The sequence below is a fragment of the Aythya ferina genome (genome assembly GCF_964211825.1).
Source record: "Aythya ferina genome assembly, chromosome: 11".
NCBI lineage: Eukaryota > Metazoa > Chordata > Aves > Anseriformes > Anatidae > Aythya > Aythya ferina.
The window spans coordinates 5,977,411-6,004,212 of record NC_140307.1 but is presented as its reverse complement, the minus strand read 5'-3'; the positions used below and the strand labels follow the sequence as shown (position 1 = coordinate 6,004,212).

The 26,802-nt window shown below is 39.9% G+C and overlaps 1 protein-coding gene across 7 annotated transcripts in view; it reads left to right on the top strand.

Annotated features, from left to right (window-relative positions):
• The first annotated feature begins 248 nt into the window (after positions 1-248).
• Positions 249-26,802, top strand: part of MCTP2 (multiple C2 and transmembrane domain containing 2) — a 122,330-nt gene continuing 95,776 nt past the window's right edge. The window contains exons 1-5 of one of the 7 annotated variants that reach the window (XM_084532643.1): positions 249-338; positions 17,185-17,288; positions 18,075-18,611; positions 23,122-23,184; positions 24,220-24,328. In XM_084532643.1, coding sequence (XP_084388769.1) covers positions 18,093-18,611; positions 23,122-23,184; positions 24,220-24,328 — 691 coding nt within the window. In that variant the 5' untranslated portion in view covers positions 249-338; positions 17,185-17,288; positions 18,075-18,092. Of the gene's footprint in view, positions 339-628; positions 712-981; positions 1,002-12,897; positions 13,022-17,184; positions 17,293-18,074; positions 18,612-23,121; positions 23,185-24,219; positions 24,329-26,802 lie in introns of those variants that run through there. The other 6 variants (XM_084532641.1, XM_084532646.1, XM_084532645.1 and 3 more) reach the window with 6 other exon arrangements.

Genomic DNA, 26,802 nt, shown 5'->3' with positions numbered 1-26,802 from the left:
TCACTGTACCTATCCCTGCCTTGATTGCCTTGTCTAAAGCACACAGCTGTGAGACTTGGCTCCCTCCTTAGGCACCTGAAGATGAAGCCAAGAAAATGTGTTACGTGGCAGTGCTGCTGTTGGTTTTCTTTTCCCCTTGCCTGTAGTCATGCACGCAATTTCCTTTCCAGCTCCACCCTTACCCAGGGTGGCTGTTACCAGCCCCCTGCACTCACCCACCCCCTTCCCCTCTGTTTCTCGGCCTTTGGGACAAAGGCCGTTCCCGGGGGGGAAACAGCGTGGGTGACTGGTGGCATCTGGAAACGATGCTCCACAGCCTGATGATGGGAAGGATGGAGGTCTGGGAGGGGATGCTCCTGGCGGGATCCATGCTGGGGTCGAGAAGGATGCTTTAGGGGGAACGTGCTGGAGGGGGGGATGCTGCCGTGGGGCTGGCGGGAAGAGCTCTGGGGGTGGAGGAGGATGCTCAGGGGATGGAGCTGCGGGCCGGCACGGGGATGCTGCGAAGGGGGCGCTTGCGGTAAACCCAGCGCGTTCCGGGCAGGGCCCCCCCGGGGCCGCGGCGGAGGCGGTGGTGGCACCGCCCGGCGGGGCGGAGGGACCGGCACCGGGGCGGGGGCAGCGCGGCAGGGAGGCGACAGGGACGGGGACAGCGACACGTGCCGCCGCGGGGGGACGGAGCGGAGAGAGATGGCCGTGCCCGGCTGGCAGGTAACCCGGCGGCAGGTAGCCCGGTTCCCCCGGTGTCCCCCCGAGCCCCTGCCTTGGCTTTAAGAAGGCTGCAAGATGCTGCTTGTGCCCGGCCGCTTTGGTTCTTTGCACCTTCTTCTCGCCTTGGTTTAAATACGGAGCGACTTCTCTTTGAAAGGAAAAAAAAATAAAAATTAAACTGCTCGTAGGAGTTCGGGGTTTATGTGGTTTTGCTATTTAGTTATTTATTTCATTGTGGCGGCCACGTTGTTTTCAGGCGTTGTTCTTATTGCCCTGGGTATCCAAGAGAAGTAAGTTTGTACTGGGAGGCTCGGGATTAACTCTGCTCGCTGCTTTTGCTTTGCAATGCGTGGCTGTAAGCGCTGCTGTGCATGATACTCGGACTTAAACGTTCAGACTTGTGTGAGTGTTTTTTTTTCCTGTGAGAAAGTTATGTTGAAGAAATCAAAATTCCTCTTTCCCAGTCCCTTTTCAGTGAACTGATTCATGCCTGTGTATATGTGTTTATTGGAATGGAGTTGACTATTGACGTTAGTTAAAGATATAAGCTACTTAATTAAACAAACAAACAAACATGACAACTGAAAACAAAAAGGAAAAAATACAGAAGTATGTCGACATAGCGAAGTTGTTTTAAAAGCACTTTTAAGGGAGTTTTAGGAAGTAAGCTATTGCATTTGTTTGTTTTTAAAACTTCAGCAACCTGTTCATGTGCTTGTAATGAGAAAAAAATAATTTTTCAGTGATGTTTGCACAGCCATGGCAACTAGTAAGGAGCTGGCTAGTTGGTGGACTTAATGATATGAGAGTTACTCAAAGTGTGCTGGAAGCTGAATTACTGCAATGTGGCTTTAAGAAAATAGAAATTATCACCTGGATATTTTTGCATTATTTTTTTGGTTATTAAGTTGTAAAATTTGTGAATATGTTGCGGTGATTTTGGCTCATTCTCAGAATGATGCTATTGAGTGGGTAGATTTAGCTGTCAGGATGAATGGGAGTGTTTGAGTAATAATCCTATTTGTTTCATTTCTTGCTGTTGTTCAATACCAATCGTAAAATAGCTTATCAGGCAAATAAGCTTTCATATGATGGAGACTGAGGGTGGAATTGACATGTGTAGTTCCACTTTGCAATAACTGTGGGAAGAAGAATTTAAAGAATATGGTGCAGAAGGGAAATTTTTAATTTTGTTTCTTAAAATGTTTTTTGGCACACTTCATCATTAATAGTAATAGTAGTGTCAAAAGTATGCTTAACTTTGATTACTTTAGAGAAGCTATCAAACTGTTTGAATTTGTGTGCATTTAAGGTATTCATTATGATACAAGACATCTACAGGGGCACCCACGTACTGTCACAGCCAGTGGAGGTGGGCACTTGAATACAATGTGGGCATCTAAATAATGTGTTTTCCTGCAATTGTCCCCTTTGGCTAAAGCACAACATTGTCTCTGAGGGCTAGAAGTGATGCTTGTTGTGTTGTGTGAGTTAATTGCTTTCACGACTAGATCAACTTCGCTGCAAGCTTTTTTTTTTTTTTTTTTTTTTTTTTTTTACAAGGGCTTTTGCATTTAGTAATGTAAGCAGCTGGTTTCCAGCTGTGCTAATGAAATGCCTTTTACTTGAACAGATAGTTGTTCAAAATACCTGCTCAGGCCAGAAATGCTCCTGAGGAGGCTGCATTTTGGATGCTGAAGCTCACCAGGGCTTGGGGACTCTGGTGAAGCTGCTTTGGGCCTGAGCATGTCTGGGGAATGAGCCTTGTCCTGGGATCTCTTGGTTCCCCCCTGAAGATTTCCAAGCAATAATGTACTTCTGCTTTGTCTGGTTTAGTCTAAATAAAAGTGATTTGCCCACCCTCTCATCTCTAAAGATAATTTCTTCTTGATAGCTGAGTGTTGTTTTGAGGCATTTGCTAGCTGTGGTGAAATGTAACACAGGATGTATGTAGCAACTCGAGCTGCTGTTGTGACTGGAGAACCTCAGGTTTTATCAGTGTTGGTTATTTGCCCCTATACTCTGAACTAATTTTAGTCAGAGGGAGGGCTTTGAATTTTGTTTTTTGGGATGTATTTGGAAATATGGGGTCTCAGCTCTGTGCTGCTGGGGTAGGGCCTGCTGTCATGTGCAAGAAAGCGGCTTCACCTTGGGAGAGGAGGCTGAAGCACTCCAAATATGCCCTGCATTTCCTCTGCGCTGGTTCCATCCTTGAGAGGAAAATTGCTACTGATTTCCTCAGATTCAGAGGATTTATGTTGGCATCCTTCCCACATTCCCATTTTGCTTCCAGCTGTATTTATTAGACAGCATACTTGTGATAGAAGTCCGCTTTTGAGTGACAGGAATGCTTTTCCCAAATCTATTCCTACCTGAGTTAAGCAGTTAAATGTTCCCTGGGTCCCGGGGGACTGTTTTTCAAAATGAAATTGTTCTTTGCAGGATTATGAGGCTGTCAGAAGCACAAATGCCTTGAACACTGGTTTCAAATTGAGTACCAGTGTAACAGCTGCACCTGAGCATGCCTGTTGATGCTATAAAAATCAAATGTTAGAAGCTGAGAGGATATTTGTGGTTTTGGACAATTCATGTCGCAATCTAGATTTTGTTTTGATGTTCCATATAAATGATACTTCTGAACGAAGACTGCAGGATCACATGCAAAATGCTAAGAGAAACTGGGCTGAGTCTCTTGTGTTTGGTCAAATGGTTGATCGCCTTATTAAATGCTTGGCAACTTCTCACTTGAGGAAATTAGGTTGGGTGTAACTACAGGTTTACCAGCATTGCCACGGAGTGGAGTGATTGCTGCGTGGGCAGTTTTGGTCTAATTTAGGCAGCAATAATAAAGAAACCTTGTTAATGGATGCTTTGTTAGATGCGCTCCATCTTCCCTGGATCTTGTGTAGCATGCAAGTGGTAAGGCCCTATGAAGGCTCAAGTCTGTCTGTCCTGCCCCAAAAGTGCTGAGGACACCACTTCACAAAGCATACCCAACTGTCACGGTGTGCATTACAGCTCAACTCTCAGTGCTGGGGAAAATACCTGCACGTGTGTACTTTTATTTGCTCTGACTCATCATGTAGCCACTCAGCATTGATGTTGTTCCTAGTTCCTAGTCTAATTTTTAAAAGTATTTGGGAATTACCAGTTTTGTTACTGTTTATCAAAACTGCAGTCCTTACAACACGATCTCACACAACCAATCAAGTTTAAAACACTTGAATTTTTTTTTTTTTTTCCAACTTAAAAATTACTTGTTTGATTAGACCTAATGAAAGGTTGTGGAAAAGAAGGTGTTAAATAATTAACTTTTCTGGAAACATTCCTAGAATGTTTTGGGGCTTTGATTGTCTTGAACTACATTATAAATTCAGACAAATCACTTACCTCAAAAAAAAAAAAAAAAAAAAAAAGAAAAGAATCATACTTTGTATGCCTACTGTGCATGCTAGTTAAGCTGTCCTGATGGCATATCATTAACTAGCCACTGTGATGATCTGTGCTTTTCAATTAAGAGGACTGTTTGGGGAGGATATGGTAGAAGTGGACAAAATCTGAGTGATATGGGATAAATAGAGAATGATTGCATATAATTTCACATAACCCAAGATCTTAAGTGAGACTGATGAGCAAAATTCAGTGATTTCTTTTGAGTTCCTTTTCAATAAAAGGAGATGCTGGTTTGTACAAGCATAATTTATATATGGAACCTATCGCTGTAGGGCATTCCTGTTGCTTAACTTCTAAATGAATTTTAAAAGTTTTAAAGCAAATTCATAGAGAGAAAAAAGTGTGCTAGAACTATTAATCACAAAGATGCAGGTATGATTTCTGGCTGAAGCAGCCCCTAAACCACAGATTCCTGGAAATCAGGAGATTATTTTGCAGGCAGAATCACTGTATAATTTGCTGACCTTATATTCTTTTCACTGAGCATCTGCTTTTGGTCAGAATTAGAGGCAGCTTATTGGTTTAAATCGATATTTGGAGCGATGCAGTTGACTTGCGTGCTCTACGGGATAAAAATTTGGGTAGGTTATTCTCAGGTCACCACTATGTCCAGAACATTTCCAGGCAAGTGAATGTCAGATATAACTTCAATTTTCAAGCTTAGGGAAAAAACTACAGTACTGTGCTTAATGCTGTTTCTTTACATTTTGATCAATTGGTTGTTCATAACATTCTGTTGAGAATGTGAATTGATTTGATGTTTTGAAAGGCTATATGGTAGCTGCAAATCTCCATTGTTTTATCACTCAAGAAACAATTGGATTATCTTGTGAAAATCAGAAGAATGTTGTGATTTTGTTTTTGATATGTTTCCCTTAAATGCATACTAATTTTCTTTTTCCTTGAAAGAGGCTATTTTTTTTTTTAATCTTCACATATTCAGTATGTTGACCTGTAGGCTTTTATATTTACTTATTTTTTTTGCCTTTCTTTCTGAATCTTATGCCACCTCCCCTAAGCCCAGCATCAGGGCTTGTCATAGTGACAAGTTGTGCCTGTGCTTTCCCATTGACTTCAGCTGCTGTCTGCCTAAGGAAAACAGACCCTTGAGCTGGGAGTCTTCAAGGCTGCATGTGGAATTCGTGCTGGAACATTTCCAGCTTGGTCATGCACGTTTCCAGCCTCCCTGTCGCCAGAGAGAACCTCACATGGGTAGGTGGGATGCATGGTGTGAACACCTTTTGTATTACAGAGCTGCCCTTTGGTAATACTTTCTGATGGTCCTTAACTAAAACTAGTTAGCTTGAAGGCTTTCTTCTTGGTTAGAGAACGGTGAGAATTGGAGTTAATTGACACGGAGGGTGACTTTTCTGCCTCCTGTGGTGAGTGGTTGTTTCCTTTGTATTTACACAGATGCCCCTTTGTTAGTTTGTTTTCACTTTCCCACAAGAACAAGTTGCTAAAATACCAGTAAAATAGTAACCAGTAAATACCAGTAAAATACATTTAGAAATCTTTTATTGTTGCTTTGTTTGCCTTCTGGGCCAGGGAAAAAAAAAAAAAAGAAAAGAAAAGAAAAGGAATATCTTATTTATATCCTTCCTTTCTGGGAAGTACTTGTACCCTTGACTATTCTTCCTGTTGCCCACTCCTACGAACTCCATTTGTCGTTTGCAAAGTAAATTATGCTTCAGTGGAAACTTTAGGTTAGTACAGAATTCATTATTTTTGGAAATACTTGGAATTGTATAGCTTTGCTGCATTAAAATCAGAGATAAAATCTAATTTGGAAATAAGAGCTCTATCTCCATATAACACCGTAAATTAAGACACAGAAGCATCTCTGTGTTCCCTCCAGTATTTACTAGTAAATGTTTTCCTCTTTGCTCTCTAACAGATTAGAGCTAATCTAGAAGTAAATTTTGGCTGGGATATGATATATAATCTGGGTTGTTTGGTAATCTCTTAATAGAGACAAATGAAAATGTGATGGCCATACTAACTTGTTTAAGCAGGCATTTGTCTCTAATGTCATTGATGTGGAGGTGGTGATGATCAGGAGCTGTCAACGAGGACAGAAGCAGATGCTCTGAGCTCATATCATGGCTGTGAAATTTTTTTTATAAACCTGGATCATTTGTTTTTAAATGGGAAGGGTTTATCATGCTCTGGCCTTTGAAATTGTATTGCTTACACATTCCCTTCAATGTAAAATCCTATTTAACCTGGTGTTTTTGACAATTTCAAATTAAAATATTCAAATGAATGAAGCAACGTAACTCTGCTTTCCTGGGTTTCAAGTAGAATGTTTTCTGGCCTCTTCCCTCATGGGAAACATCTGCAGAAGCAAATGACAAATCATTAATGTTCATTCAATAGCAGGCTTTGTTCCAGGTTTATTGTACTTGGAAACAATTAAATGTAGGGTTTTGTTTTGTCTTTTTAAAAAATACAAATATTTGGTTTGTTATATATTCTAGTGGATTTCTTAGAAATCTTGCTGCTTTGCATTTATTGTACTTCTGTTAGAACAATCTCCACACTCAAATTTGATAATTCAATCAAGAAATTGTGATAGTATCTCCATGGTTGGAGTGTGATTATTTTTTGTGTATAAGTGGCAGCATTATGTTCAACTTTGTAAAGCTATCATTTAAGATGTAAAGCTCATTACATCTTAAATGATGTAGTAGGCGAACATACGAGTTTTGAATTGGAGCCTTTCTTCAACTTCAGGAAAGATTCGGGTTTCCAACGCCTACCAAATGATGCATTGTAGTAACATCTAGCAAAAAAATCTATCTAGCCTTTGATAATAATGTAATGAAAGTTGAGGAAGATTGAGCTTTCATCTACTTAGGTGCAAAATTTGAACCAGAAACCTCCTAATCTATTTAGCTAACTGTGGGCAGTTCCCATTTCAGGACGCTTGTCAAATGTCAGATTAGTGACTCTTGGCTGTATCTGCTACATGCATGTAAAGGGAATCTGAATAGCTCTTAAATCCATTAAAAGCATTACTACATTTTGGAAGTTTTTTTTTTTTTTTTTTTTTTTTTTTTTTTTTTCTCACAGCTGTTGCAAAAGTTTTGTTTATGAGCTCTAATTTGTTTTACTCCATGAGCAAATACAGGAAATTGTATGATTATAATAGCCAAACTAAAATGCCTTTTAGTTAGTATTCACCAGAACTAAACGACGATTCATCAACTCTGCTTTTTGTTTGTTAATTATAGGCAAAGTTATCATAATTTATGCGTTTAAAATTTAGTTTGAGAATACCTGAAGGGGACATGGTGATGACAAGTGGACTGGTCAGTTTGATCTGCACAAAAACGTCCTGCCTGGAGCCATGTATACATGACAGGAGAGTTAAGAAAGCCCCACAGTGGTGACACAGTTTACAAATGAGCAGTTGGGCAGCATGAGAAAGGTGCTGCAGGTAGGCTGAAGGGAAGACATTTAAAGTTTAGCAAAATTTAAACATCACCTTCCTGTCCATGACAAACTTATCCCAGATGAATGGAGGCTGAGATGTTTTTAAGGGCTGTGTAATGTGTTTGTGTTTTTTCATGATAGAGTAGTTCGATTTGGAACGTCTTCATGGGCCCACCATGTGGATACAGCATGTGGCTGCCAGGTGCTCTCTGTTTGGATCTAGGATTTGTGTTCTTTAGTCAGTCTTGTTTAATCGAAATGGAATAAAATCCTGCGAACTCTGGCTCTGAATAGACCATCTCTTGAATAATAGCATTTTAAATATTTTTTTTTATGTTGATGTTTAGGTGTCTTGTGCCAACAGAAGAGGTAAGCACCCTTTCCCTTGACGGTGTATGGTGAGAATGAATAATGCTTTTAAAGATGCTCTTCAGTTTTGCCATGAATCACTGGTCCATATCAGCATTCCTCAAAGCATGGGGTGTTTCCTTTGTCCTTCTATCCCAAAAAGCATTTAAGGGAGGTATAAATGAGGACTGCATTGCACTGAGGATGCTGAAGTGAGGTAGGCATTGGGATATTGAATGCTTCTGTGTGATACCTACCTTAGCCTTAATTTTGGGATGGCCCTAGCAGCTGGTTCTCTGGCAGACACCAGCAAGGCATGCAGTGTAAAATCAGAGAAGCTCTTACTGGCTCCCCAGAGAGGACTGAATATTTTGCTAAATTCTGAGTTTAAACCAGAAAACACTGAAGAAAGTTGCCCGTGACATCAGATCGAATGACAAGAATGCTGGTACAATGTCAGTGAGCCTAATTCTTACAGAAAAGCTGCCTGTATCTGCAGTGATGGAAAAGATGTGCAAAATCAAAGCTCCAGAGAGGGTTTGTCATATGAGCCAAATACCTCAGAAGAGCTGAAAAATTAAAATTTTAAATGGCTGTACTGTAGTGTCAAGGCTTTCTGAACTTCTGCAGCTAAAGTCCTGAATGGGTTGCTTCATCCTTGCATGGGATAGCAGCAAACTCTTCTATTTTGATTTTGACCTTTTTATTCAAACTTCTAATAGTCACTGGAATTACAGTGTGTTTTTTTTTTTTTTTTTTGAATGATGTTAGCATTTACAGGCTTCAGCTTTAGGAAAGTGAAGTCCCACTGTGAAGACCTGGGAAGTGTCAGTGTGTAATTTGCGAACAAATATGAGTTAAATTTACCAACTTTATCTGATCTTCTTAATGGGAAAATCAGGCTGTAACAGAACCCAGAGACAAGTTACGTTTCTTGTGCCAGGAGGCTGTAAACTCAAATGGTGTATGGAAAGATAAACCTCAAAGCTGTTTCACTTCTGTGAGAAATGCATTTAGAGAGACCTGTGCTGGCATACGTTTAGTTGGTATAATTTAAAAAAAAAATGTTTAAAGGGGTCATTGGGTTTATGCTGACATTTGTGTACTGTCATTTTACTGACTTTAGGGGGAACAATGTGACTTTGTACATGTATTTTTAGTTGCATGCTTTGGCTCCTTTGTGTTTAAAGTACTGAGTTATTGTCTGTCTGGGATGAAATCCATATTCTCCAGAGTGACTTCTATGAATAAGTAGCATTGAGCTCCTTTAGCTCAGGCTAAAGGTATACTGATGCACGTGCTCGCTTTTCCATCATACAACAGCCTTGCTTCTTACCCAGAAGCCAGGTTGGTGTAAGCAAGAGAAATTTTCTTGGCATTAGTGATTAGTTTATTTGCATCTCTTTTCTATGTTGTTTGTAACCAGAGTAGATATTTTGCTGCTTATCTTCATAAAGTTAGCAATATAACATATGTTTTAGTCTCCTCTAAATTACTGTAATTTTTAAAAGCATATCTTATTGCTGATTGTTAAAAACTTCTCCTAAAATAGCCATTTTTCTACCTAGCATTACTGATCCTTACTGCCATGTACCCAATGAATGCAAAAGCAAAGATTTCAAAGATTTTTATTTTCAGTAGTTGTTCCCTAGTAACTTTCTGCACTTGCCTTGGTATTTTCCTTAATTTCTTATCTCTTTTTTAATTAAATTTTAGGATATCTGAGACAAACTATGAAGCCTACTAAAATGTTCACGTATTGGTTATATGCTTAAATTACGATGACTGTAACATGGGCATAAGCATGGGCATAAGTGTGTTCTGCACAGTCATAGTTGATTTCTTGGGTATTTGGGAAACATTGTGTGTTCCAGTAATCCTGCCCTAGAAAAATATGTCCATGAGAGGTGTTTTTTTATTTTTGTTCTTTTCCTTCACATAAATACTTTTTTATGAAATTTATAATCTGTAGGTCAGAAGCTTACTTATTGTGGCTATGAATAAGCGCCCTCTGAGTGGAGGATCTGATGACTGCTTTGTTGAATGCTGAAGATTTGTTTTATTCTTCATTTGGACATCGTTGTGCTTCTCTCAGGCTCTCTGTTTCACTTGTGGTCATGGTGTCAGCCATCACACATCTGTGTGCTGTCAGCTAGTCACAAGATGCGCTTTGGGTTGCATGACAGCATGAGAGATGGCACTGAAATGCTCAAACATTTGGTTTCACCAAAGGCTTCCTAGGATTTTTTTTTTCTGTGGGGCTTTTCCAATCTCTCAGCTTTCCCAATGGCAATGAACAGCTTCAGATACTTAAATGCAATGATTCGCTGTAAGGAGGCTGGAGGTTTTCACAGAAATTGAGGACTTTTAGTGATGAATTTCCTCATTCAGCGGCACTATGACACGTAAACCTCTATTTTCTTGAGTTGCCTTTGGCTTCCTGCCTTTGTGAATTAAGAAACTGTAAAAACACTCTGTAATTTTTATCTACAGATATACCCAAGCCATGCGGAGATGTTAAATGTGAAAGGAAATTTAATCATACAGGTCAGTACAGATCCAGAGTAACGTGACCTGTCCTGTGTACCTGGCATTCACCGTGAGCTCTGGCCCTGGCACGTGCTGTGTTGCTGCTGGGAAGAGGGACACGTTGTGGTACAGAAGGTGGCATACTGTAACAGCTGCCTTACTGCTGCCTTTTGTCCTGCTCAGTTCCAGTTAGCATCAGGACATTTTTTCTGATTGAAGTGTTCACTTTATGCCTCTCTGGCAAATAGTCCTTAAAGAATCATGCAGAGCTTTTTCCTCTATGGCCACTGAGTTTTGATGAGTAATTTGGCAATTACAGTATTTATTTAGGGAGCAATGCAGGAACATGCACAAGTAATTTGCATATAAACAAAACCTTTTTTTTTTTTTTTTTTTTTTTAATGTGACTTCAGTGCTAGTAAAAGGCACTGGCTCACTTGGCCTCCAGTGGAAATGAGTCTCCAGTTTCCTTCCTAGGTTTGTTTTCCCTGAAAGTTATGAAGAGGCATGATCTATTTCTGTGCACCTCTTGTTATAAAAATATACCTTTTGTTATGAGAGAGGTGAATGAAGGCTCAAAGGAGAGAGTGAGCTGTGAGGAGGCCGCAGGGCTGGATTCCTGCAGGAACTCCTCCAGACAGGCACTGACTCCAGCATGTGGCTCCCTGCCTCGTTCCTCATCTTGAGTTGCTCCTCACTTAAGCCCTGATAAACCCATTATTTTTTTCTTTATTTTATAAGGCCACTTATCTCACTTTTAGTCAATAACGACTGACATCCCCCATCACTCTTTCACCTTTCTACTCATCAGCTTTCCCTCTTCCCCTGCTCTTTGAGGTGCTCTGCTCCAGGTACCATCTTTCCAGGGATCACCTGGTATGGTTGGGAGCAATGAGGCAAGTTAGAAAATATATCCAATGGCAAAGAAACAACCTGCCTGCTGGCTTGGTCTCTGCACGTGGCACAATGCCTTCCGACGGCAGCATCTGTTGCTCCAGGATCTTGGAGTCTGGTTAGATGTGCGTATCCCCTACTGAGATACAGGGCTGCAGGAGACAGATCTTCATGTGAGTGGGAAGGTCTGGTACTTGTCAGGTGATGGCACTGTAAAGAATATATGCAATTATACCAGCTCGTTACAATCCTATGAGTTAGATTGAGAGGGGCCTCTGGCTTGCATGGGTACAATTACAAGTGACAATATTTTGAAGGAAGCTGAAGGAGTTGGAGGGACCTTGCGAAATATTTTTAGAAAAATGCACCCAAACACTTCCTCCTTCATTTCCTCCATGAATACTCATTTTTTCTTCTGTTTTAGAATACACAGAAACAAACCGAAAGCAATACTTTTACAAGCTGGAGTCAGGTGCAGGTTTTTTTTTTTTTTTTTTTTTTTTTTTTTTTTTTTTCAGTAACTTTCACTATCAGATGCTATTTTAATATGCTTGTAGCAGCTGGTAGTTCTGTTACTTCTTGTAGTTACTGTCTGCTGATAAATGTTGAGAAGAAAGCTCTTTAGATTGTGCAAAAGAGTCTCTGAGGAGTTGGAGCATCCTCATGTTCCTCTCTTGTGTGAAAAGTGGAGGAAGATGTGTGCCCATTTCTTGTTTTTGTGAAAGGTGGAGGTCATCGTGTTTGAACCAATTAAAAAATGAAAAGGCAAGCATGGAATCCAAACGCCCACAGCTGGAAAACCCAAGGACCTGTGGAGGATTTAGGTACAACAATAAACATAGCTAAGAAGAGCATTATTCAAGATGTTTCTATTATCTGCATGGGATAAACAAGCTTTTTGTAAGATTCACATTTACCTTTAATATTATTGATGCCTTTCTACAGCAAAGACTGTAGATTTCTTCCAGCTTACATCAAGAAAATAAGTTAGGTTTCTTTTGGACTTAGTTCTATTCAAGCATTGAAGCATGCAAAATTGTCTTTTATGAAACACTTGCACTAACTTGTTTGACAGCATCAAGTCACATTTTTATTTTTAAAATTTACCCTTGCAGTATGCTTTGCAAAGGAATCTGTAGAAATAGAAGAGCAGAATCTGCCTCAATGGACTCACATTATTTGAAGCCCAGCAAGGGAAGCTTAAGCCCAGCTGCAATGGTGAGATTTGGAAGCTGGCCAAGGCATGACCCTGCTTTTGCAGCAAGCCGCCTGTGCAATGAAGACGTTAGCTACACTTCAGCAGTGTGTTCCCTTTGATGCTTGTTAGTACTAAAAATAATTCTAACACTGATTTCCCCGGGGTAATTAGCCTGTGCAGAGTCAGACTGAGATTAGACTTTTTCTGGTGCTGTGGCAAATTTTAGCTCAGGTATTTACCCTGTGCTGTCGGACAGAGATGCAGGAAGAAAAGTCTGTCTCACTTGTTCTGTGTCATGATGTAGCTCTCTAATTCAGTGGCCCTCGGTAGCTTGTGTGATCACGGTCAGAGGAGCAGCCACAGGTCAGCCTTTTGTTTCGGACTTGTTTTACCTGCCAAGGAAGTGGTTGAAGGGGTTGATAACCTAAGGGACATCCTGCCCATGGTGAAGTATGCAGTTTTCTTTTTAATGTTTTAAGTATTGTATACGAGTTTAACTCGTGCTGCATTTAGAGTATTCCAGGAGAAACTGGTAGCTCTGAGCAAAGCTGGGCTTTGTGGAGATGTATAGATATTTTCTTATCTCTGTGGTTGATGATGCTTATGACTAAGTATTGCATTGCCAGATAAATGACTGAAATAAGCTACTGCAAAGAAGGAAGCATAGGTTTATTTTTCTGAAGTAATTCTGCTCTCAGTTGTAAAGCTTCACACTCGACTGAAGTTCCATATGCAGTGCTGAGGAAAAACCTGGGACACTTTATACAATGCTACAGAAGTAACCAGCCTGCACATACAGTTGTTTAACCAGCAGAGAGTTTTTTTTTTCCTTATATTTTCCTTATTTCTCCCAGGGAGGAATGGTTTAATTTGTGGCTGCTAGTGCAGATGGCTGGGATTTGTAGGAAAAGTGTAATTAGCTTTGCTTGAAAGTTGTGTAATGTAGGTTTTATGCCAGTGCCTGCTGTGCAGGCAGAGATTAGGGGGAGTATTTTACACCAGAACAGCCAGAATCAATGGAGGTTTTATAGCAAGGGAGTTCTGTTAGTTTGTTGTCCAGTGGGAACCTATGTTAAGATGCATGCAACTGAAGAATATCTTCCTAACATCCTCTAACACATTACCCTTTCCAGCTACACTGGGTTGAAATGTTGGCCAGCATTTGGTTGGAGCTGAGAGCATACTGACTGAATTACAGATTATGAACATTGTTGGCACGCTGACTGACCCAACATTCACACTTTAACTGGAGAAGTAAATTGAGCACAGTGATTACCGGATTTATGAAGGTTGTAATAGTGGCGGCGGTGTACTCAATTGTGTTTTTATCTTTTTGCTGGCTGTGAGGACGCCTCTGAAAGGCCTTAGCGGGGAGCATTTCAGGGCTGCTTCAGTGAGCATTAAGCACTTTGGGTGTGCAGAGAATGATTACTTAAAGTGAAGAAAGACAAACATGTTCTGTAATTTCCAATATTTAAATCAATTTGGTTTTGTTTCCCCACTTATTTGGGATATTGTTCACTTTTATAGTATTTTTTTGTCATGTAGTATTTCTCACTTGTGTTTCTTCTGGCTTCCTGACAAAACAGTATGTGAAGTGAAATTGCAGGATGATTTCTCTAGGCTTTCAATGACTTCTGAAATCTCTCACAGCCACCTGTTAGAACACCTAAAAAATCATATAACTCTGAATATTATAACCACTTAAGGGAGTAAGTAGAGTGTGTTACAGTGATAGAGACCAAAACGTTATTTAAAAAAAAAAAAAAAAAAAAAAAGTAATCCTGAAGACTGTAGTTAGAAGATACTTAAGGGAGAATAAAATACTAGAAATTAGTAACATCAGTCAGGTGGTGAGCTGTGACCAGTTTTGCTGTCATGAATCTTTTCTTTCTTGCTCCTACTGCCCCCAAAAGAGGAGACACAGCAAAAGAACAGGCTGTAATAAAAATGACAGGTGCAATCCAAAAGTGTCTCTCTGAAGGAAGAGATTAAGCTATAGGGATTGCTCTGAGCTTTAGCAGCATATTACAGAGTAAGCTGAAGAAGATAGACTGATTATTATTTTTTTTAATTTATATCTTATTATGTAACAAGGAGCCATTCAATTAAAAACAACCAAGTTAAAATTGATAACAGGAAATGTTTCTCAGGATATTGTTTGCAGCTCTATAGGACAATGTGCCATTGATGCAAGGAAAGAATAAAGAGGCCACGCTCAGACCAGCAATTTGGCAAAGTACGCCTTTCACCATGTCTGCTCGGGGAATCTCAGGTGATAGGCTTGGCACTAAACTTCTGAGACAGTGGAAGGAAAAGGAAAAGGTGCTGGCCTGTGGCGGATAAGGAGTACGTGAGCAACATGTTGACACAAAGAACAGGTTTTTTACAAGAAACAGGGAATTTCTCTCTCTTTAAAATGATGTGCCTCTGTTGATGCTGCTCAGTATGGAAAAGGAAAGTGGAGGAAAACTCATGAAGTAAGAAAGAACAGACTGGCTTAATTAGTGGTGTGGTTTAATGTTCATAAGAGCTCGTGTGCTCATTCAGGGAAACATCTGAACATGTGAATGTTTATTTTTGGGGTGGGTGTACCCCCAAAAGCCTGGCACACCTATCTCCAGCACTGCACCAGGGTGGTGGTCCCCATCCCTCGTCTTCCACTGATTTCTCCAGGGCATAAATTTCTGCTCACGGGGGTGGTTTTGTGTTGTTTTTCTTTGTAAACTGGGGAAGTGAAAAAAGTGCCAGGATGGCTGGCAGATGTCAAAGTGCATTTGCCCTTCAGACTGTATTTACCCTTTTTGTATAAAATCACAACACTTGCAGTAATGTATGTATTTTTGTGTATTACAACAGTCGTTTGGATTAATTTGCTTGTCTTTACAATATTTATAAAATGAAAGTTACAGTTGCAGCAGGCGTGTGGGTGTATAGGTTCAGAGGTGGAGTATGGCCAAACCCTTCGGCAATCCAGGGCTGGGTTGAACAGCTTCTCCTCTGGCCTCAGTTCAAGCAGCCTTGTGCTCCTTCACACAGCAAATATTGCCACTGTTAACCCAGCATAGGAGCTGCTGAGCTGCTCGAGCTATCCCTGCTGTCCTGACCAACCAAAACCGAGAAACCTTTCCCCTGTTTTTTTTTTGTTGTTGTTTGTTTTTTTTTGTTTTGTTTTGTTTGTTTTGTTTTGTTTTGTTTTGTTTTGTTTTCCTCCACTGTGATTCTGTCTGGCTTGAGGAAACCTGCTCGTTATGAGTCAAGTGCCAGTGGGGCTCAGAAATACCCCATGGCCTTCAGACCATCCTTGCTGAATGGGCATTTCTATGAAAAAACAACTGGAGGAATGTAACTACAAAACCTACAGGAACTAGCCTGCTGCTAGGAAACAAAATCTCAAAGCAAACAAAGTAAGAACGACAGCAGTGGGCCATCAAAACGAGAGGGGTGGAGAATAACAGGAAAGGAATGGGAAGCAGTAAGAGCCTTGGGAGGCGAATGTTGTGAGCTGGTTCCTGCCTTTATCCATGATGGCTTTGCTTTGGAAGGCTTCTGGGCAGGCGGAGTGGAGGCCACTGGCAGGAGACAGTTGTTTCAACGAATGCCAACAGTGGTATTTCATAACGTTTTGTGCAACTGTGTTTACCCTAGTAATTTCTCTTGAGGTACAATGCTACCAAGAAGGCCTGCAGCTTCCTTGTCAAATTTTTATTTAAAGAATGAAGAACCTAGGTCAAGGCTATCTGCCAAGGTGAGCACAGCTCGCACAGGGCATCAGGTGCTTCTTCACCATGGGCATCCCTGTATATCTGGTCAAATGTGTTCAGGTTTGCATTTATTTCTTCTCTCCCTGGTACATTTGGTTCAGAAATGTTTTTGCTTCTTCGTGATGTGAAGAAAAAATAATTCTAGTTGTCCATGTGCACTTTGATATTAGGTCTGTCTATAGGAGCTAGGGGTGAAAATCCTGTGTTTAGCTGATGTGTCTATACTAGCACACATTCCTATGTGGGCAAAATTCGATATTGCTTTGTTGAATGCATGTAGTGCCAAAATAGCTTATTATTTTTCGAATTGACTGTAACTATTATGATAGCAAGCATTTATATTGCAATATAAATGAGGGTAGGAGGGATTGTGTAGCTTTAGTTATGCAGTAATACAGTTAAAGACTTTTGTAGATGCCTGAACACTGCAAATGTGGTGGGGATAGTCATAAATTTAAATAAGTTGTTAAGAAACTGCCTGGGCAACCTCATTCAAACTAATGAAATATAAGAGTAGATGTCTTGGAGAGCAGACAGTGATTTCTCTATCTGGGTTTATGCATCAGTTGTATTTCTATTGTCTACTCTGGTATTTTCCATCAATATAGGGTAATAATGGGATGAGTTATTTTTGGTCAGCTAAGCGATTTGGTCAACTGTGTGCATTTAAATGCGCTCTGATTTTTGGAAGCAGAAATATAGAATTTAACAGGTATCCATTGCTAATGATATAGGTATGTGCTATAAGCTCTGTGTCTTTGTTGACAGTAAGAGTAAATCTGCAAGTTTCATTTTTTTTTTTTTTTCTTAACGACTGTGGATGATGGTTTGACTGTCTTTGCTTTACAGAATAAGGATGGTTGCTCAGATGCTAACTCCAAAAAACACAGTCTGTGAGGATATTCCTGTGCACAGATGCGTCCATTCAACCATTGTCTTACAATGCAGATTCAGTAGGTGATTTTGGAACTTTTCTTCGTGCCCTTCACTATTGTAGAAGTGTTCAGCATGAATCAATTTAAAGACAAAACTCCACCAGCCAGGTTTTCAAAATCTGTGATTTCTTATGTCATTTTTGTCCTCATTTTCTCTGAACTGCCTTCTTTATGAGGTAAATTAATTCTTCAGAGGTGACTACTGCTGATAGTGGGTAACATGAGGGTGTATTTTGGGGTGTCTTAGTTGGGATTTCTAATGCTACAGGTGATCTCTTCTGCCTTCTTCATTTAGTTTGTGGAGCTGATTTTTGTGTGCTTGTCCTCTGGTAAGTTATGGAAAAATCCTCACAGTCTAAGAAAGAACAAAGAAAATGTACGTAGACTGAAAAATCATCATCAGAAATCACAGTGACAGCTTTGCCAGCATTTTTTTTGTGTGCTAGAATTATGATTTAAATTCCGTCAGTAAGTTTTTTTCAGAAGCAGTTTCAAACGAGATAAATTTTTTTTTTTTTTTTTCAAACCAGGACTTGGCAGAAGTGATATAAAATGTTCTCATAGCAATCATAAAGCAGTGGACAGACATTGCATTTTAGTGTAGAATTAAATACTTGTTCTGGCTGTTTTCCTTGTAAACAATCAAACCTACCTACCAGATTGTATTGGGAAGCACTTACTAATGCTTTGCTTTTACTGTTGAGAAAAATGACTGAAAGTTTTAAGATGAGGCATTGTGAATCATAACCTTCAGCGGTTGTTAGTTTTCCTGACTGACTTGCTTTCTTCCTACGTTCCTTTTAGTCACCCCAGGAATCGCTGATGCTGTTTTGTACCAGAGGCATTGCTGAGGTCCCGTGTGCAGCAATGGACTTGGATAAGCCATCCGTCTGGGGATCCCTGAAGCAGAGAACGAGGCCGTTCCTGCAAAACTTAAGCACAAGGAAGACGAAGAAGAGATCCAGCAAGATGGTGGTGAGCAAGGTCCGCTCGCTGGACCGACGCCTCAGTGTGTCAGTGCCTGACATGCTGGAGGTGGAGACTATCACAGAAGAAGAAACGACGTATTCGAGCACTCAGGTCCTGTCAGGAGACTCCCCCAGCAACCTCCCCAGGCCTGTGGTGTCTCTGAAAAGCAGAAACGCATCGGTGAGGCCAGCAGGAGGGGACTGGCCATGGCCAAGGCAGTCGACTGCACGCACGGAGGGGGATGTGGCCTGCTCGGTTGCACGTGTGGCAGAAGGCCCCACACCTGAGGGGAAACGGCCGTCCAGTGATGACCTTCTTGAGCTGCTGCAGAGAGCCCGACTGAGCAATGACCTGGCAGATGAGATGATGGAGGTGAGGGGCTTGGGTGATGGCCAAGCTGAGTGGCCCTCTTGAGCCAGACTGGGTTATGAAGGGGTGGAGAAGAGGGACCACTTGTGAGGTATAAGGGTTAAAAAATAGCATAAACCCAATGTGCTATATATATTTTTGAGGCCAAATTCAGATATCCTTTCTGTCATTGTGGAGCTGCAAAATTAACCACACTTCGATTTTTTTTTTTTTTTTGGCAAATCTATGATACTTCAGATTGTTCAGAGACATTGGAATTGCTTACTTAGGTCAAAAGTAGCTGTAGCTTTCTGAGCTCTGAAACATACTGCTGTCTGATGCACTTGTAGAATTCTTTTTAATTAATATAACTTACTAGGACTGCTGTAGCAAAACCAACTTACTGCCCACTCAAGGTCCAGCTGAAGGCAAGAGGTGAAAGATGAAGGGTGAAGCGAACTCTGCCAACACCTGGAATTAGTCAAAATGAATGTGTGGTGGAATGCAGTGGGTGTGTGGAACATGCTCAGGGCTGTCCTTTGGGTTTGGTTTGTGATTAATTAGAGGAGGTGTAAAATCAAAATACTTGGTCTGAATTCCCCATCTTGTTCCCCTTCTTTCCTTTCTTACCACTTTTGTGGTCAGTGCTTCTGTGGCTGGACATAATGTCCCAAGAACAGGAGGATCCAAGTCCAACATGCTTTGAATTTGACATGAAACAGTAAATCCTGCCTGGCCAGAGCAAAGTGGCAAATCTATGGAGTCACATGGTAGCTTTATAAGACAAACAGTTGAAGGTTGTGGCTGTCTGAAACATTGTAGGCAAAATTTTTTTTGTTTGTGGAAATCTGTTTCCTTCTGAGTTGAGTTTTCACTAGGAAAGTTAGGTTTTGAGCTAAGTTTTGAGGTTGTTTTCCCATAAATTAAGTGTTGCAGGTATGGCAGCTGATTTTCTGAGTCATCCAAGATGTAAAAATGGAAAACAGACGCTTAGGTTTAAAGCTCTCCTTTGGAAGTGGCTTTCACAGGTGAATTAACATCTTTAACAAAATTATGATCAGTGCTACTATAAGGAAAATGGTCTTTTATGATATAAAACTTGTTCTCTATCTCTGTGCATTCTTATCAAAGCAATGTTATCTCCCCTGTGAAGCAACAGATCACAGTGTTAGCTAGTGAACATCACTTCTGTTGCTAAATTTTAAACATGTTAGCTTAAAATTTATATCAACTCAGGTTAATCAGCATAAAGTAGGTTGGATAATCATTATTTTAGGAGCTTGCTTCCAGGTTTTTTTAATGATATCAGCAGTTCTTTTCTGCTGTTGTAGACCAACAAATTCCAACCTAAAATTTAGCAACTGTATTTGCAGCAGCACCAAAATTAATCCCAAATTCTGCTTGACTTTTGGGCAAACTAAGCACTACAGCAGAAAGTGGTAACTGTATAATGATGGAATAGATTAATTTCAAGTTTCCTCCAGACGCATAGCAATCTGTCTGTCTTATTCTTTGTAGCATTTATATCATTCCCAAAATGTGTTTGTGCATCTAAATCATTTAATATTTACTTTCATGCCAAACCCTATCTCTGTGTGAAGATCTTACCTCCATTCCTGTAATCTGCCTCCAATAACTTTTAAATGCAGAAAGATTTTTCTAAATATCTTGTAGCAGAATGAAGCAAATGAAAGTAGAAATAGATAAGGAATATTAAACTCAATTATTTTCAAAGTTTGGTTCTTATTCTTCATTGAACAGCCATGAAATCTTTAGTCTGAGCCCCTCTGATGGGGACAGCTTGTTGTGCATGTTATTGGTGTTCTAATACTAGGTGGGGTTGTTGCAGAGAGCACAGCATGACAATTACTTGCATCATTCTTTTGTGAACATCATTCACTGATTAGTGAGGTAAATCAGAAGGAAGGCAGGCAGATCCATGGAACAAAATAAACTAAAAAAAGAAAAGATGTAGGTTGAGCTTTTTTCCCCCTGAATTGCCTGTCACATGCCACCTACTCATTTCCTGGTTTTCTTTGGTCACCCAGTACCATGAGATACTTTCTGAGCCTCATACCTAAGCTCAGTGTGGGGTTGTGGTTTTTACACCGTTCTGAATGCTCAACACAGAGCCGTTGGTGCTGGGAGCATTCCATCTTCAGTAGAAGTTCTCACTGCTCACATTGCATTTCCATTTGCCAAAAGATTAACTTTATTTGTCCTCTGTAGTCGCGGTATGCAGATTGAAAGAGCAGAGGAGTAACTGAAGTTGTGTTGAACCCCTGCCTGATTTGTTCAGATTGCAAAGGACACTGTTGATGTCACTTTTTGCTGTTGCTTTTTGTCCGTGGTCACGCGTCATTACTGAAGTGCACTAACACCATTTCTTCATCTAACACCTTGCTGTGAGTCAGTAGCAACCCAAAGGCCCGTCTGGTTGATGATATACTCAGTGCACTTGTATTTTGAATCATTCTTGGCCTTGAACAAATAAGAAGAGGAGGTAGAGGTTGTAAACCCTGCCAGGAGGAAAGTTTTATTCATTTGTATATATTCATGCATATGCTAACGTTTTATTTTTTTGCACACAGATTTGCAGCTATGACCCTGTTGATGAATGTGGTGCTGTTTGCTTGTATTAAGTTCAGAAATATTACTGTAGTTAGATAAAATCAAGATTTCAGGACAGTATTTTTGGCTAGACTTTTATGTATATTCAATGATCTCATTGCAATCAGCTACATAGAGTAATAGTGCTTCACTTTATATGGAGATAACATGAAAAACAAGCTATTTTTATTCAATTTCTATCCATATAATACAAGTAAAGAAAGAACAAACAACAAATACGAATGCATAACTTTGAGGATGGATTTTTTATTGTAAAAGATATTAGGGTAGTTTAGTACTTCTTATTATTCTAATTGTGCTTTTCAATACAGTTCTTTGATTCCATGTTTTGCCATGCAGAACAAGAGAAACTATTATCAGTGCCAATAACGGTGCCTGAAAGACATTCCTGTGAAGCCAGAGACTACTGTAGAAATGCTAGGTTTAATGCACACAAGTGAGATTTTATGCATGCTAGTCAGGAAATTCAAAGTTAGGGTTCCCCTAGCAGCTATAACTCAGTTCTGTTGTGCAAGGAAACTCTTCTGCTGCTCTTTATGATAATAATATTTCTACTTTTAATGTGTTTTTGCAAGGTGGCCAAGTTACGATTACTGTGGGAACCATAATGTTAAATTTTGTCTGTCATGCAAGTAAAATTTTACTTGCAGTGCTGGATTACTGTATTTCCTGATATGTAATATATGTATATGGGAAGAGGAGGGGAAGAATAATTACACAGAAGTTTATTTATATTTATTTCAGCATATCAATATCTCTAAGATTTATGATCTGTGATGCAGGAACTGCTTCTTTTTATTTATTTATTTTTTTGTTGTTGTTTGTATGGTGCTCAACACAATGCAGCTCTCATCTAAGAGATTTGGATGTTACCACACTGCACGAAATAACATTTTCACATGGGGATCAAATTTCACCTTGTGTGCATTTCTGTAGAGTGAGGTTGTTATTAGAATAAATCTTGGTATTTGAATAGGCTGTGATTGTCCTGCATTAGACCAAAGAGTTGCATGTGCACATAGGTCCTCTTCAGTGTAAGTGATCATCATAGACTGTCCTGGCAGTCAAAATAGCGTCAGCAGCAGTGTCCTGGCCACTGAATGAATCCCTTCTGTGTGTCCAGACAGTCTAGACACTGCGTCACTATAGCCTCAAGTTTTTGAATGAGTTAGTCTTTAGGAAGAAATGTTTGACTTCCTCTGATGTGCTAGAGACTTGATAACAATTTTTGGTCTTTCCAGTTACTACAGAATGTAGGGAAGTAAATGTCCACTATCCTTTTTTTCCCTCCTTTTTCCCTTTGACATTTGGTTCTAATTTTTTTTTTTTTTTTTTCCCTCTGAACTTTGCAAATGTGCCCCATGGAATTACACACATTGTGTGTACGTTTGTATGAGTTACTGGAGCATAACTTACACTAAAATATTAGCATGAAACCTTCTCTCCCCACTGAAAGTTTAAGAGATCTGAATTAAAACACAAAACAAGGTTTTGCAAAACAAAACAAAACAAAAAACAAAAAACAACAACCTTCTCTTGGGCCTTAACTTTCGGGCAACGAAGGAGAAATTGCAGTGATGTGAGAGTGCCACCCACTCTCCAAACTCAGGTTGTTGCTGCTGCTGCCACCACTTCTGGATTTTTATTTATTTATTTTAATTGTAGCGAGGAAACTTGGAGATTCAACAACTGTAATTCTGCCCAGGAGTAAGGGTCAGCATTGCAACTGATAAGTCACCAGATGGAATAACCATTGGGCATCAGGGGAGTTTTGGAAAGGACCTTCAGCAATGAAGGCACCGTGTATTACTATGTTACTGTTACCTATTACTATATTATTACTATTACCTATTACTATGTTACTTTTATTACTATTGTCTAACTCTTTCTATTTTTTTGATAGGACTCTTGTGGAGGAATAGATTTAGACTCTTCCATATCGTCTCAATTTTTTGATGATCAGATGGTACGTCCTATTACTTTAAAGTATTTTGAATCTTTGTCAGACTGTTTAGGGGAAGCACAATTAATTTTAGGTTTGGGTTCTTTGCTGATTTGCTCCTTACAGGTTAAAAAAAAAAAAAAAAAAAAAAAAAAAAAAAAAAAAGCATGTGAAGCTTCCTATAGGTTTTTCCGGCATGGTATTTTTGGGGCATTTTTTTGGCGGTCATGCAAGGCAGGTTTGAATATTTTAAATAGATTGGCATGTCCTGCTTTTGTAAAGTATTCTATAATTTCTGTTGGCAGTGCTAACTGATGAAAACATCAGCACAAATACTCAGTATCTCAGGAATAAATTGAATTAAAATAGAGACTGCAACTACCTTACTATGAATGTAGGGTTTAACTAACATGACAACAATCCAGTTTTACAACAGTGCAAAAAGGCATTGGCAGTTATTGACATGCAATCCTCATGTAAAGTGTATTTGCTTATTCTAGGCAAACTTCATTACCTTTGCCCTCACCAAATATGCCATCTGGATGGTGGTGATGTGGGAGGTAACCCTGGCAGAAACTCTGAACAAGAATGCTTTGTCTAATGCTGCTTTCATGTCTTCTAAACCTGTATAAAGAAATATTCCACTCAGTAATTTTATGAAATTTGTATTTTTCATGATTTCAGCAGATAAATGTGAATGCACAAGGAATAAGCAGCTAGAAAAAAAAAAAAAAAAAGAAAAAAAAAAAGAAATGCTAGGATTTAGAAAGCCTGTCTGTGCATTTATGACCTTTACTATTATAACTGATTATCAGTTGTAGCCCTCCTTTTGTTACCCTTGGTTTTGTGAGTTTATCTGACAATGATGATTAGTTATTTATGTAAGGAAGCAGTCTCAGACATCTTCTTTTCTTTTTTCTGACAAGTGCACTGTAAAAGATTGCCCAAAGAAAAAAGGCCTGTGAACTTCACCTCTGCAGTACCAAGAAAACACCTGCTCTGTTCACGTGTCTGCTTGGGGAGGCATGTAGTGGTGACTAATTTCTTTGTTCTCCTTAGGCTGTAGAAGAAGGAAGTGATTGTTTGAATGACTTGCCTAGCCCCTTTGCTTACCTCCTGACCATCCACCTGAAAGAAGGCCGGAACCTGGTTATCAGAGATCGTTGTGGTGAGCCACACCTTTCAGCTGCTTCCCTTTGGGTTGCAGGACTCTGCTTTCACTGACGGGAGTTTGGCAGCACTTTGTGCCATCAGCATCTTTTCTTATCTCTGATGCAATAAGTCATTGACTTGTGTCCAGGTCAGAGCACTCAACACCTGGGTTTATCCACCTTAGATACACAGGGGAGGGAGCTGCCCTGTGTTTGCTGCTCCTTCCTGATTGCACAGCTGCAAAACCCCTCCCTTATTGTACTTAGCATCTGTATCTATTCAAGAACTGCAGTCATTAATCTTCAGAGATTCTAATCTATTTTTTTTTTTTTTTAAAAAAAGGAATAATTTGAAATGTGATAAATAAAATAGCTGTTCTAGGAGAGCTTTAGGTTATCAGTAAAAAAATTTAATAAAAGGGAAACTGTGGGAAGAGTGGGTGTAAGTCAAGGCCCCTTTCATGAATTTCAAACACAACTTAATAAAACTTAAGAGGACAGAATTCAAAAGGAAAAAAAGTGTATCAAAAAAAGAAGAGAATAAGAGAATAAAGCCATACTAAAAAATAACTACAGTTTAAAGAAAATCAGCTTGAATTAGCCTTGCATTCAAGGTTTGCATCTGGAAGGACCTGTATGGATTTATAAGCCTTCACATGCGGTGCTTGTTTTGGGGATTTCCATCTTTTATTATCTCAGTTAACTTTTTCCATGTTGGTTTTTCATGTCTTCACCAAACAGTAACTCTTGGCCAAGCATATGCTGCTTTTTCTTCCTAGCTTTTGGAAGTAGTGAATGAATACTTAGATTAAGATCATCACTCTTTAAACAGAAGCATGTACTTCCTGACAGCGTAGCAGTTCATCAGATATCCTAGCAAGCTGCACAAGCCAGGACATATCCAGCTGCTTCCATGGAAGAGATGTTATAAATGAGTGATTCCAGCAGAGCAGTATTTCTATAGAGGACAGAACACATAGTTTGCTCTAGGCTGTGTTTTCTTGCATAAGAAAGCAAATGCTTGTCTTAATGAAGCATTGTGCAACAAAGTGAAACAGCATAAGGGGAAAAAATCAGTTTGATGGGTCTGTCACTTTCTGTGGCAAATGACTGTTCATTTAGAAGACTGAGTATGTGAGGTGGTAAATCATTCAATAAAATTCCTGCTTTTTTTCAAAGACTTTGTGGTGAAGTGGGAAAATAGTTTTTTAATGATAATTCTTCAGGCACAGTTGTGTTGTGGTGGTGGTACCTTCAGAAAAGCATAGTGGTGATGCCCTGATGGCATCCTTATAGGTCTTTGTCCTGCTGGTTACATAAGGTCTTTGTGAGACACGTAAGCCTGAACTGCAGCCACTGTGGTTTTTGCATCGTGCTTTTAGAAGTGGGAAGTTGGAGAGATGAGCAAAGTCAGTATGAGAACCTCACAGAAAGCTTGTGGGTCAGGCAAATGCAACTTCCCTCCTCTCACCCGCTGTGACACCAGATACAGCCGCTGCTCTGGAGTGTACTAGCCTACTCCAAATAATTTGAATACAGGAACATATTGGCTGCAGCCAGTGTATCCTAGGAGTCTGGCTGTGGCTAGGGCCAGAGGCCAAGTCGTGCTCATTCATGTTCTGGGAACAGGAAACCCCCAGAGCTAACCAGGCAATGCTGTCTGACACAGCTGGGAGTGGGCTTCAAACCCTCTTCCCCATTTATTTATCTATTTATTTATCTATTTATCTATTTATTTATTTATTTATTTATTTTGTGTAATGAGCTGCTCTGGAACTATGCAGGGGGTAAATGTCGAGTTCCTGGTCCTGTGTTTTATTGTGCATATTGGAGGGGTAAGCATCCACTGGTTAGCCTCGTGTGAGTAGCTGCAAAGATGCTTAGGTAGGTCGCAGTGGCAGTAGAGTCTCAACATTCATATGTAGGAGTACAGTAGCACTGTGCTGTTTTTATCCACATACAGTGGTCATACTGGTGGTAACTGCTTGTCTGGTCAGTGATGGATGCTAACTTCAAATCTTCTGTCTCTGTGGAGTATGTTACACCCTAAATAACAAAAAGATCACATTTAAACCACAGAGCCTGAGTGAAGAGTGTATACCAGTATTGCTGGTTTAAATCAGATTTACCATAAGTTTTCTAAATTTCCTAAATTTTAATATTTATTAATGATTAACAGCATTTTCTCCAAAAAAAGATGTCTCAAAGAAGTCATCAGAACCATCAGTTTGCATTCTGGGGAAGCTCTGTATTTACTCAAAAAAACAAAACAAAACAAAACAAAAAAACCAAAACCAAACCAAAACAAAAAAACCACTTACGTGGTGCCCTACCCATTTCTCATGCATGCACTTTTCCCCTTAATTTTAATTTACTGCCAGTTCCTTTCAATGTCCCTGGCTGAGGGCTGTTGGGGAATGCTGGAGAGCTCTAAGGGAAGAAAAGCCCAGCACAGCGGGTCCTTGCTGCCCTCTGGTGGCAATTTCCAGCT